The following is a 12716-nucleotide window of genomic DNA, read 5'->3' as shown; positions in this document are numbered from 1 at the left end:
CTGGCCCAGCCAAGGGGATAAGATTTAAGCTTTCTCGTAAGTCCTGTTACTTCCATAAATAGACTTCTCCCATCCTTCAAGAGTACGTCACTTGGTACTCCCAACTTTTACAAGGCTTGCCTCTAAGCTAAGCTAACCTGGGGCATGGGGTGGAGGAGGCGGAGGTAGGGGGAAAGACTGCAGGGAAGACCCCATCGGAGCCACAAGGACAGATGTAGGCAGCGTCCCACTGATATCATCTAGAAGAGAGAACAGAAGCAAGAGGTTCAGAAATATGAGCACAGATGAGTGAGGTGAAGCACAGGAGAGGGAGAAGGATCATCAGGCTGCCCTCTGGAGCAAGATGGCCTGACCTTCACCCTGGCTTTTTGCACAGAGGGCAACAATCATCTTAACCTGGTTTCCTCTGTCGAAAGCAGAAAAGTAAGGATATCCCTAGAGCAGTCTACAAGCAGTAGATTCGGGGCCAGATAAATACAGATCTAATCAACACATGGACAGCAAATGTTACAGCATGCAGATAAGACACCCATTTAACTGCTCAGGGAGATGACAAGGGACAGGGAATATTTGGGTCATTATTAGAAGCTCAGGAGCTTGTTTGCTCCTTCTGGAAAAGAACAACAGGTCCCTAAAACTCACCCCCTCCCACTAAAGCAAGAAGGCAGAGAAGGTCAGAGACCATACCTAGGAGGCTGAGGCTTCTTCTCGGAGGAGGGGGGGGAGTTGGAGGGTGTGGAGAGGTCAGGCCCCGCTGAGAGATGTCCACGTCCACAAGCGACACAGTTTCACCTGAGGGATTCACGGAGCGAGCATGTTATGGAAGCACCTTGCCTGAAGCCGAGGCCGGAAGCAGAAAAAGGTAAAGGGCAAGCGAGAAAGGCTCGAGGTCCTCAGCTCTCAAAACCCCCAAAAATCTAATGTTTCCCAGAGCTGGAATCACTCCCAAACACCTGGGCAGTCCATTTTAAATTCTATCATTTCTTTGCCCTGTTAAAGGTCAAGGATTCTTTAGGACAAAAACACGGGATCGACAGTAGAAAGGCCAACTAATTGTGGCTGCGCCACTATGTAACCTTGAACAAGGGCTCTTTATTCAAATAGAGCCCACACCATTTATTTTTACAGACATGTATACCAATTTCTGCCTGAGGGAGCAAGGCAAGGAGCTTGTTAGAGGTCCAAATGGACATGGAAAGCAAGTGCCAGAAAAACATAAGAACAGCACGGTAAACTGAATGCAGATAAATGTCCCAATGTGAGCCCCAACTTCTTCTTAAATGGCTTTCCATATCTAGATTTTCCAGAATATTCACTCATAAGAGAAGCAATCATTTCAGCTATCAACTAGCTCCTAACAAGCTGAGGCTACAAAGGCTGAAAAGTGCATTTACAATCTTAATGATGAATTACTTCCACAGTCAGCAAATCAGCTAAGCTCTATAGGAGCTTGATGGGGGTTGGCACATGGTTTCCCTTACTTCCAGCATAAGTTCTATTCTCTGCCATATACACTCCTTCTTGCCACCCAACCCCATCTACCCTCTCTACTTCAGTCACCAGAGGGTGACTTTATTAACAAGAGGGTATTTTATTAACAAAGGTTGACAGCCAAATTTTGGTAGGTCTGACCTACGGGGCAGAATTTAAGATTTCTCTAATTTGGTCCTTAGGGTGTTATTTCCAACAATTTTATTTTTTCTCATTTGGGAGGCTGAACCCTTCAGCTAGAATTTTATTATTTCCCAGTTAAGAAAAATGAGGTAACCAGTATCTCCAAAAGGCCAAGAGCTGGGCTTTCAGAATCTAATACATGGTTTTTCACAAAGGTCTTGAGCACTAATCAAGATAAGCAGAAAAGCTCTGCAAGGGGCGGCTGGCTGGCTCAGTTGGTGGAGCATGTGACTCTTGATCTCAGGGTTGCGAGTTCAAGCCCCATGTTGGGTGTTGTGCTTACTTTTAAAAAAAAGAAAGAAAGAAAGAGGGGCTCCTGGGTGGCTCAGTTGGTTGAGCATCCGACTCTTGATTTCAGCCCAGGTCACGATCTCATGTTTTGTGATACCCCCAAGCCCCGCACTGGGCTCTGCAGGGACAGCACAGAGCCTGCTTGGGATTCTCCCTCTCCCTCTCTCTTTGCCCCTCCCCTGCTCACATGCACATGTGTTTTCTCTCTCTCTCTCTCAAAATAAATAAACATTTAGAAAGAAAGGAAGAAAAGAAAAAAGAAAAGCTGGGTTAAAAATCATCAGTGGAGGGGTGCCTGGGTGTCTCAGTCAGTTAAGCATCCGACTTCAGCTCAGGTCATGATCTCACGGTTCATGGGTTCAAGCCCCATGTCGGACTCTGTGCTGATGGCTCAGAGCCTGGAGCCTGCTTTGCATTGTCTCCCTCTCTCTGCCCCTCCCCCACTCACGCTCTGTCTCTGCCTCTCAAAAGTGAGTAAAAGGTAAAGAAAAAAAATTTTTAAGTTGTTAAACGTCATCAGAAGTTCTTGGAAGCAGGAACCAAAATCATCACATGGCTTAGTGACTGAGAGCCGAGCAGCCCAGAGTAACACAGTAAGCCCAGACAAGCATGTCTACTGAAGGGCCAGAGGTCTGGACGGTAGATATAGCATTTATATAAAATGTGTAATTCAAGAGAGATAAGGCTGGAGTTTTTTGTTGTTTTTTTTTTTAATTTCTTTTTTAACATTGATTTATTTTTGAGAGGCAGGATGAGACAGACCGTGGGTGGGGGAAGGGAAGAGAGCGAGGGAGACACAGAACCCGAAGCAGGCTCCAGGCTCCAAGCTGTCAGCACAGAGCCGACGTGGAGCCGAGATCATGACCTGAGCCGAAGTCGGATGCTCAACTGACTGAGCCACCCAGGCGCCCCAATAAGGCTGCTTAAAAAACAGGAATACCAAACCTTAAAGTACAAATGTGGATAGGTGTTCCTTGCTTTAACGTTTATTTATTTTTGGGACAGAGAGAGACAGAGCATGAACGGGGGAGGGGCAGAGAGAGAGGGAGACACAGAATCGGAAACAGGCTCCAGGCTCCGAGCCATCAGCCCAGAGCCCGATGCGGGGCTCGAACTCACGGACCTCGAGATCGTGACCTGGCTGAAGTCGGACGCTTAACCGACTGCGCCACCCAGGCTCCCCTAGGTGTTCCTTGCTTTAAAGAGGCAACACTGATTAACGAGAAAAACATGCTGCTACAAGATACGAATCTTTAATTCTGGGCTTGGGGTAAGAACAGTGGCCTCCTTCTCCACCTGTGCCTATTACAGACACCAGCACACTTGTTCTGGCAACTTGGGGGACTCCATGCAGTCATGGGGGTCCCACTAGCTTGCTTCTGGAAATGTCCATTCCTAAATCATAATTCTTCCAGGCATCTTTTTGAGGGATACCATCTCCAAAAGAGTTTGAAGTCAGGCCTTTCTGGTTAGTCCGCACTGAGGAGTACTCAGTTCCTGAGACTTCAGGCAGCGTGCTAAAGACTTTCTCGACAGCTTACTCAAGCAGGAGCTCTGTATGGGACTGATGTAACAAAAAGGCTCCCTATCTGAACAAGCTCCCCCACTAAAGAGAAGGCAGTTACCCAGAGAGATCCAGCCACTCTTCTACTTGAGCAACTGTGTTCCCTGCTGCAAGAGGAAAGACTTAAATTAGACGTGATGAAGAATTCTAACAGCTGCAAGAACTCCTGGCCCCTAAAATGGGTAAGACAAGAGTTCACGTAATCCCCTTTGCCCAAAGTCCTTAAAAATAGACCAGATAATCGTGGATCGTGTTTATTAGAGAATCCGTGAACTCCCTTGGAAGCAGGGACAGGAATTGTACGCCTTCTAGAGAGTCCTTTATGCACTGTGAGCCTATAAATTTGCAATTCCTACTTTTAATTTATATGTGATGACCCTGAACTAAGCACTGCATAACTGCCAGGGCCACCTAATTACCAGTAAGCAGTCTCTATCTCAAACTATAAAGCATCCAAAGTCAAGAACACATTCCACACCATAAAAATAGCCTCACCCCAAACCCAGCGGGTATGGAATGAAGACAGTAACTGTAGACACGCCTGAAGCTCCCGCCGTGATGCATCTGCAGGTGTTTCCTGACAGGTCTCAGAACACTTCTGCTTTCAGATGTCAGAAGAAAAAGAAAGAGATCACCCTTACCTGTGAACAGCGGGCTGAAGGAGACCGGAGAAAAGGCACTTTGAGTTCTTGTCAACCTGGGTTTCCTAGGGGGTGAGAAAGCACACAGAGAGAGAATAATGGAGGGTGGGGGAAATGAACACATATGCATTTAAATCACTACAACACTCAATTCCAGAGGCACTGAAAAACAAAAAGCAAATCCTAGTCACTGTCAGCCACACTTTTGTAATAAGGCCTAACATTTAAAGGGGGAGAATGAAACAAGGCAATTTCTACACAGCTTTGGCTACACAATTCGGCCTACAAAGCAATGAGAAATCCCTTTGGATGTCTCCACACCCAGCGTATTACAAGAGTAAAACACCTTGGGTGGTAATTAGCAAGTCCATTTCTAGAGGAGGGAAGTCAGAGGCAGGGTTGATTTTCACAAGGAAGCAAGAAAAAGGCTCTTGACCTGAACAGGTGCCATCTCAGAGCAAAAGTTTTCCCTGTGGCCCTGCCCCAACATGCAGGAGGCCCCCCAGTGAAGCAGGGAAGAGACCTGGCCTTGAGAAGAGCACTACAACAAGCACAAATGTCCCCGAGCTGTGGGGCAGAGCCACCAGCTAACAAGGGGGTGCCCTCGGGTCAGGGGCTCTGCCTGGCACCCCAAGAAATGGCCCCTTCCCCTCTCTGAGCTGCCCATCACACAGCTCCCCCCAGGGCTTCTGGATGCTGCTCCAGGGACCCCGCTGGAAAACCCTGGGACAAGAGGCACCAAAGGTAACTTCACTTTGTACCAATTTCAACTAGCTTTTCAGGGAGAAATGAAAGAAATCCAAAAGACTCTGACAAAGACTTTCTGGAAAGAAATGTGCTAAGCTCAAAAAAACTCCCCTCAGGATGACTGAATTGACGACAAGGGAAAGAACTTGCCGAAATGATAAAAATATGCTATATCTGGACTGTGGCAGAGGTTATGTGACTGAATACACTTGTCAAAATTTATAGAACGAGACGCCTAAAAGAGGCAAATTTTAGATGGCCATAAATTAGACCTCAACAAATCAGACTTAAAAAAAAAAAAAAATCCCATGAACTGAGTGCCTGCCTCTAGGCCTTACACCTGGCTCACCTTCCAAAATTAACTCTACCCAAAGTACTAAATAAAACTTCAAATGCACCATAGAGGAGAAGCATAGGAAGTCCAAAATAGAAACCCTACTTAAAATTATTTGACTTCGGAAGATCTTTGCGCGTTTGTTTTAACACAGATGCCCAAGCTTCTCAAGACTCACTTCAAACAAAATTTCAAAAGCGTCTCGTGAAGACCTTCCTCAGAAACAGCCAAGACGCTGGATTCTTATCTCACACTCCCCTGCATCTTCTTCCGTGCTGAGACTTCTCATCTGATGATGGCGCACACCGCGCCTGCCCCACCCAAGGCGCGCGCAGGAGAGCTGGCCGCATCCAAACGAGACACAGCCACACATGGTCCTCTGTTTGTACAAGTTGCTCATGACAGGCTGCAGCTTAGTTCCAACACTCCAGAGGGCTGCAATGGAAAGTTAATTTCCACTGGACATGAACTTTGAGACTGAAGAGCTTCCAAGCTGATTTTTATGTGATAACTTGTGGGTCCAACGTTAAACTCAGCAAGTAGAAACCTACAGCACTGGCCTCTCAAAGGGTTCGCACCTCAGCCATTTGGCCGTTTGCCTCTTTTCAAAGGAAGCTGCATTACTCTGCCATCTGCCCATGCTGGGGACGCGCCTCTTCGGTGCCAAGCACTGAAGAACGGCAGTACCCAAATGCCCACATCTTGCGGGGGCCTTCTCACTCCAGCTCATCTTCTCCCCCACCCCCGGCATTGTGAAGGAGAAAGCCATAGTTTCTAGGATCTAGAAAAAGAAATACGTATGAATCTGAACACTGCCAGAGCCAGTTGAGAGCCCTGGGATGGCTTATTCTGGCAAATAAGGGGGCCGCAGGGCTGGAAGCTTGAAGAGGGAGAAGGTTTAGGAGGCTGAAAGGCTAATAATAAAAATGAGTGCTTCCTTCTTTCTTTGGGTGGAAACGGTCTAACTAACAGTCTAAGGCAGTTTCTGTCTCAAGGATCCTGAGAGCATTCTAATGGCAGTCATTCATGAAAAGACCAATCTAGACAACTATAAAAAACAAAGCAAGGGAACGATTAGCATAAAATTGAGGATGGTGGTTATGCGGGGGGAGGGAAGAGATGTAATCAGGAAGCAACACACAGGGGTCTTCAAAGATACTGATAACATTCTATTTGCTGAGCTTAGCGGTGGGTACCCAAGTATGCAATTCATTATTATTATAGTACATGCACTTTATGTGTCTTTTGTATATATGAAGCATTTAAAATGGGAAAAGCCCGTCTAAGCTGGATGTGCTGTTTTTGGAAAGCGACACAAATGATTCAGGTCCAGCAACATTTTTAACTAAACCCTTCTATACTACATTCCTGTGTTATTTGCTTCCTCCCCAGATCACCCTGATAAGCATTAGGGTGTAAAGTTAAGTCATCGTAACTTTGCCAGTGGGCCACTTGCATCTTAGCAGCAGAAAGACTTGAGGGGTAGGGTGGGGTAGGATTTGGTGGGCTATACCTCAGGTGGCAGAAAAGCACAGGGGCAGCAGAAGACCTTAGGCAAAGGTCTTCTTTGGGGCTAGCAGTCCTTTGTGTCAGCTACGCATGGCTTGTGCTACAGAAAACAAAGAGAAGGCCTCTGTCCATTTCCACTCTGCAAATTACTAATTGTACAGCAACAGATCCCTGGGATAAAATGAGTTAAAAGCATTAGGCTAGATGGGGCCGACAACACATTGATAAAACCACTGGCCACTTCTCAAATTCCCTGAAACCTAAAATATGAACAACGCAAGAATAATGTCCTCCCTCTCTTGTCCATGAATCCCCTCCACTGATGTCCTAAGACTCCAACATGTCCTTTTCTACAGTAACTCCCAAACTAGGATGTCCAAATTTCAGGTTTTGTGGCCACAATTTACCTCTGCCCCTGCTAACGCACACAGTGCCAAGTCAGCCAGCCTGTGCCATTTCCAACACGTCATAAGCCAGTGTCTGTTCATGTGCTACAGGCACAAAAACCATGTGTTCATTTTTACTTCCAATACACAGACATCTGTGCAGCAAGGTCAGATCCAAAACTCCATCATAAACCAAGAACCTATGGAGGGAACTTCCAGGGGAAAGCCAAGAGACGTAGTCCAAGATCTAAAACCTTAAAATATTAGCAGGGAAAATGTCAAGGAGTGAAAGACACGGGCCCAAATGGACAGAGATTTCTGAAGCTAGGTTGCTCATTCTGAAAGAGAGATGCCAACCACAGCCGCTTGGTGAAAAATAGTTGAAAAGATCAACGGAGTATTGACCCAAAACCCAAACATAAAGTCAGAACTTCCTCAGCACACACCATAAAATCATTTTGCTCTCAGCATGTCATGCTATTTCTCAAAAAGACCCCCCTTAGACCCGAAGACCCAAGGAAACAGAAAAGGCTTTCCAATGTCTCCTCACATCTCAGGTCTGTCCACGACAGCAGGGCCCCAAACTGATGCCAAGGCAGGCTGCCTCTCTTTCCAGAACCGTATCTTTTTTCCAAACAAATAGACAGCAAACCACTACATAACCGTTCTCCATTTTTCCACCTCACAACTCTCAAAACTGCCAGTAATAGCCTCAACTGTTAACTCACAAAAGACAAACCTTGAAAAATGAACAAGGTACCCATTTCCAACCATGTGTGTATTCCGTGATGATTTGAAAAGGTTAGAGCAAATGCTACTCTTTACCAAATACAAAGGAAGACAATCAGCTCAACATATGTGAAACAGACAAGGGAACTTCACTGGTTTTCCTGAAATAGCAATTCTATATCACACCAAGGCCCACAGGCATCAAGCCCAGCTCTTTGAATTCCAACATATGTGTGTTACAAGGCCTCGCCCAGTTCTCCAGAACAGAAACCTGATTAGTTGCTGGGCCCATTTCTTCCTTCACTTGAAAAGAGTTCTCTAAGCTAATTCATACGAAACTTAAGACTCAGTATATCCAGGCAGGTCCACTTAGCAGACTCTAAAGAACCTGAAAGGAACTAAAGGTTTGTTTCATGTTAAAATATGGAAACTCTTAAGGCTTATAAAATGACTATAGGAAGTACTTTCTAGTGACAGCTGTGGGAAAGGTAGGTGTGAAGAAGGGCACAGAGAATCATACCCAGAGGTTACTGAAAAGCTCCAAATGATACAGCAGAGACCGCAGAGACTCATAATTAACTCCAACCAACAATAAGGAGGGAGGCATATACCTTCTGGCAAAAGACTGACAATTCTCACAGCCTCCAGGTCCCTACCAATCAAAACAAGAGAACAAGCTAAAATTCCAAACTCATCCTTCTTCCCAACAGGGCGGACTTACTTAGGAGGTGCAGATCCATAGAAATCACACAACTACCCTGGCCAGACTTACCAAGTTTCTCACAGCTGCGAGGCTGCCAACAAGACTGGCACGTAGTAAGCTGTGGAAAAGCTAACAAGCAAATCTAACGGCACCAAATCCTAAGCATTAAAAAAAAAACAAAAAAAAAAAACTACCAGTTCAATCTTATTACTTCTCCAAAGGCACAAAATATTCCATCTCAATTTATTTTGTCTTCAGTCTGTTCCTACAGGGACAGGAACAAGACAAGAATCATTCCCATTTTACAGATGGAAAAAAAGAGGAAGCATGAAGAAGACAAAATTGGCCTACATTCCCCAGCTGATGTTGGAGTTGGAAGGGGAATCCAGATGTTCCTGTTGTTCTCTGTACCACATGCTGCCTCCTAATAGCAGTCAACCAACTGTTCATACACAAATACCTAGCTCTTCTCCAATTCATCAGAAAAAGCCCTTGGACCAAAAAATGTAATTCTCCAGTGCCCTGAACTAAGCTTCTTTGCAGAGCTCCAGCCCAATTTGCTCTGCAGCAGAAATCTGTATTGTGCTTAGCGTGAGGGTTGGTAACAGAGCAGCCAATGACCATTAAATTCTGCTTCCAAAGGCAAAAAACCGTATAATGTTATATGCCTTTTCCTCTTCCTAATCTATTAGACGTAGCAGCCAATTTCACGCCACACCTCATATTTGGCGTCTCTGGAATCTTAGACCAAGTCCTGGTCAATATGGAACAAAGACAAGACAAACCACAAGAAAATTAGCAGTCTATCCTATGTCATTACCCACAGCTTCAATCCTGCCCTCCCCCAACGTGATGAAAATTTCACCTATGCTGGTAAGTGGAGCATCGAATGCAGAGCCTACTACAAAAAAAGCTGTTCCGGCAGCCACACATTTTTCAAGACCTGAGCTCCCAGCCTAAGTTCATTGGGAAGCAAATGCAGAAATACAGGTCTACCTGAGGAGGCAACACACATCAACCTACTGATTTCTTTAGGCAGTCTGGGTTTGGTCTGATCCCCAAGATGAGCCCCTGGCACAGCTGGTCAAAAAGGGCAGCGAAGTCAAAACTGACCCCACACTTTCCTCCTGGGGTACCCAAACTCCGGGGAAAGGAGAACTCCATGGATGAGTGGTTCCCAGTCCAGGTCATACTTCGGGGTCAAGTGGGAAACTCTGCAGAAATTCAAAATTCTTGGGCCCTCAGACAGACTGATCTCTGCCCAAAGTTCTCCCACGTGATTCTGGTGCACAGTCAAGTTCTCAAATTTATGGGTCTACCCGTTCTTCAGCCTTGGGTTGTGGCTGCCCGTGTGTCTCAAGAATCCATCATATGAGCGGCACCAAAACCAATTCCTATCTTTGTAAGAACCCACTCAGCAGTGCAAACCACAATGGCAGTTACCACAAGTCTCACTTCTTGAGACAAAAGTTGAAAGCTTTCTAAACCCATATGCACACCCAACACTGGTTGCCACAGTGCTGTCCGTCCTTCAGAAATGCAGAGAAAAAAAAAAAAATCAACATCTAAGTCTGGAATTTTCATCACTTGGCCTAGAACTCAGGCACCCATGTCTATACCTTACACTTAGAATACTCACATGGGCTTGAGAGCAAACTATTTTCTTTTTTTTTTTTTTTTTAGCGTTTATTTATTTTTGAGACAGAGAGAGACAAAGCATGAACGGGGGAGGGTCAGAGAGAGGGAGACACAGAATCTGAAACAGGCTCCAGGCTCTGAGCTGTTAGCACAGAGCCCGACGTGGGGCTCGAACTCACGGACCACGAGATCATGACCTGGGCCGAAGTCGGCCGCTTAACCGACTGAGCCACCCAGGCACCCCGAGAGCAAACTATTTTCTATTCTCACAATGTGTCCGCACACAGGCTTGAGATACCAAGTACATCTAAGGGACCACCCAGGAAAACATTAAAATTTTGAGCAGAGGGGCACCTGGCTGGCCCAGTAGGAAAAGTGTGCCGCTCCTGATCTCAGGGTTTGTGAGTTCCAGCCACACGTTGGATGTAGAGATAACTTAAATAAATAAAACTTTAAATAACAAATAAATTTGGAACAGAGATGCCCAAACAATTGCTGGCCTACAACTGCACAAGTGTGTCACATCATTTGTATGATTGAGTGTGAAAACGGTGGGGGTGCTGGTGCACGGAAAGAATACTAAGCAAGGTGGTTACAACACCAATTTTTTGCCCCAAAGATTTGCCCCAATCATTTCCAGCAACCTCCCTACCAAGAGTAATGGTAGACAGACACCTTGGAAAACTTTAAAATCCAGGCCAGGGTGGGGGTGGGGGGCTGGTTTCAAATCATCTCCCAACAGGAGAGATGCTAACCAGCTGAGGAGTGTCACCGGAGTGGACCCTTGGAGTGAAAGCTGTTCCCACAATTAGAGCTCTGACCTTATGGGCGAGGTCACCACCTTTAGCCCCAAGTCTCTGCCTCTTTAGGAAAAGCATATCGTTAAGAATGGTCAGGATCTTGTTCGCAGAATGAAAGGGAAATGAAACAAGAAAAGGAAGTTTGTCGGCCAGCGCCCCCAGCCAGTCTCACCTCCCCGCGTCCAGCTCCCGGCCCGAGGAGCCTCCCATGTCCGTCAGGCTCGCAGCTGAAGCAGCCAGCTCTCCAGAAGGCCTCTTGCCGGCCCCATCCCCACCTCCGGAGCCGCCGTTGCAGCTCTTCGTGCGAAAGAGGCGACTGAGACGGATTTTGAGGGAGCCCTTCCGAGAAGGGCCCGCGAGTGGCCGGAGGGGCCCGGGAGGAGGCGGGGGCGGGGGCGGTTGCTGCTGCTCCCCTCTACTGAAGCGCCCTGGGGGGACCAAGTCCTGCATCGGGAAGGGCACCGGGGGCAATTCAGGACCCGGGGGTTGCAGCAGAAGCCGGCCTCCCCCTCCTCCTCCGCGGCCCGGGCTGCTGAGCTCCTCTTCTGAGCAGCTGTTCGTCTCCAGGCTCTCGGCCTCCGACTCCAAGCCCTCCAAGACCAGCAGCGCGTCGCTCGTTTCCGTGGGGTCCTCCCCGGCCTGCGGGGCGGCAGCAGGGGGCTGGGGCTGCGGAGGGGGCGGCTGCGGGGGGCACGGGCACGGGCAGCAACCCGCACCGACCGTCTTGACCCCCGGCCCCGCCGGCTGCCCGAGCCCCAGAGCCGCCAACTGCGCCTCCAGTCCAGCCGCCGGGCCCCAGGTCCGCTCGAGCGCCAACCCCGGCGGCAGGGCCTTGGGGTCCAGGGCACAGCGGTGCCGGGGACACAGCAGTTCTGAGGGTCCCGGCTCTGGGGCCGCCTCCGCGTCCTCCTCCTCCGGCGGCCGACCCACGTTGCGGAACACCATCAGCTGCGGCGGCCGGGAGCCCCGCGGACCGGGCCGCGCGAGGAAGGGTGGCGGCGGGGGGCCATGGCCCGGGGGCGGCGGCGGCGGGCCTGGCTCGGGGGCCGCCTCTCCATAGCCGAGCAGGCGGCTCAGGACGCGGTACGAAGCGGCCGCCGCCGCCGCCTCGCCATCCCGGAGCTCGGCCCCCTGCATCGGGGAGAGGGAGGGAGGGCGGGCGGCTGGGAGCCGGGCTGGGGTGGGGACTAGGCCGGGCCCCGCCGGAGCCCCGCCCGCCGCGGCCCCCGGAGCGACAGCGCTAACGGCCGCCGCGGCCTCTGCCTCATAGAGGGGGGCGGGGGGCGCGCGGAGCCCAGCGCGAGCCCAGGCCGCGCGCCGCCGCCGCCGCCGCCACCGCCGCCGCCGCCGAGGACCGCCCCCGGATGGCGTCACTTCCGGGAGGCTATGACCACGCCCCCTCCCCCAGGGCGTGCTCGCGCCTGCCTCCACGGAGCGTGACGTGAAGTGCGGCCTGGGCCGCTATTGGCCGTGGGCTGCTTCTCGCCTGGCCGTTGGTCCCCTGCCCCGACCCTTGCTTTTTACTTCCCGGGCGCTGAGGCCAAAGCCGCCCCTCCCCGGTACGCTCGAGGGGCCCTGGAAAGCCGGGTTTAGCCCTGGCCGAGAGCCGCTGGCTTTGGGAGGACCTCTGATCTGGTCCCGCCTCTGCCGCTTGCGCTGTGTGGCCGTGGCCGAGTCATTTCTACATTGACTATCTGTAT

General features: G+C 49.4%; 1 protein-coding gene across 3 annotated transcripts in view; it reads right to left on the bottom strand.

The window, feature by feature from the left end:
• The window catches only part of SOCS7 (suppressor of cytokine signaling 7), a 33105-nt gene extending 20745 nt beyond the window's left edge, over window positions 1–12360 (bottom strand). Inside the window, exons 1-4 of one of the 3 annotated variants that reach the window (XM_043584236.1) lie at window positions 11189–12290; window positions 4171–4235; window positions 688–792; window positions 138–239 (exon numbers count right to left, since the gene is read on the bottom strand). In XM_043584236.1, coding sequence (XP_043440171.1) covers window positions 138–239; window positions 688–792; window positions 4171–4235; window positions 11189–12153 — 1237 coding nt within the window. In that variant the 5' untranslated portion in view covers window positions 12154–12290. Of the gene's footprint in view, window positions 1–137; window positions 240–687; window positions 793–4170; window positions 4236–11188 lie in introns of all 3 variants that reach the window. The other 2 variants (XM_043584234.1, XM_043584235.1) reach the window with 2 other exon arrangements.
• Window positions 12361–12716: the final 356 nt, after the last annotated feature.

The sequence above is a fragment of the Prionailurus bengalensis genome, chromosome E1 (assembly GCF_016509475.1).
Source record: "Prionailurus bengalensis isolate Pbe53 chromosome E1, Fcat_Pben_1.1_paternal_pri, whole genome shotgun sequence".
NCBI lineage: Eukaryota > Metazoa > Chordata > Mammalia > Carnivora > Felidae > Prionailurus > Prionailurus bengalensis.
The sequence above is the reverse complement of the archived record's forward strand: the minus strand, read 5'-3'. Positions and strand labels throughout refer to the sequence as shown.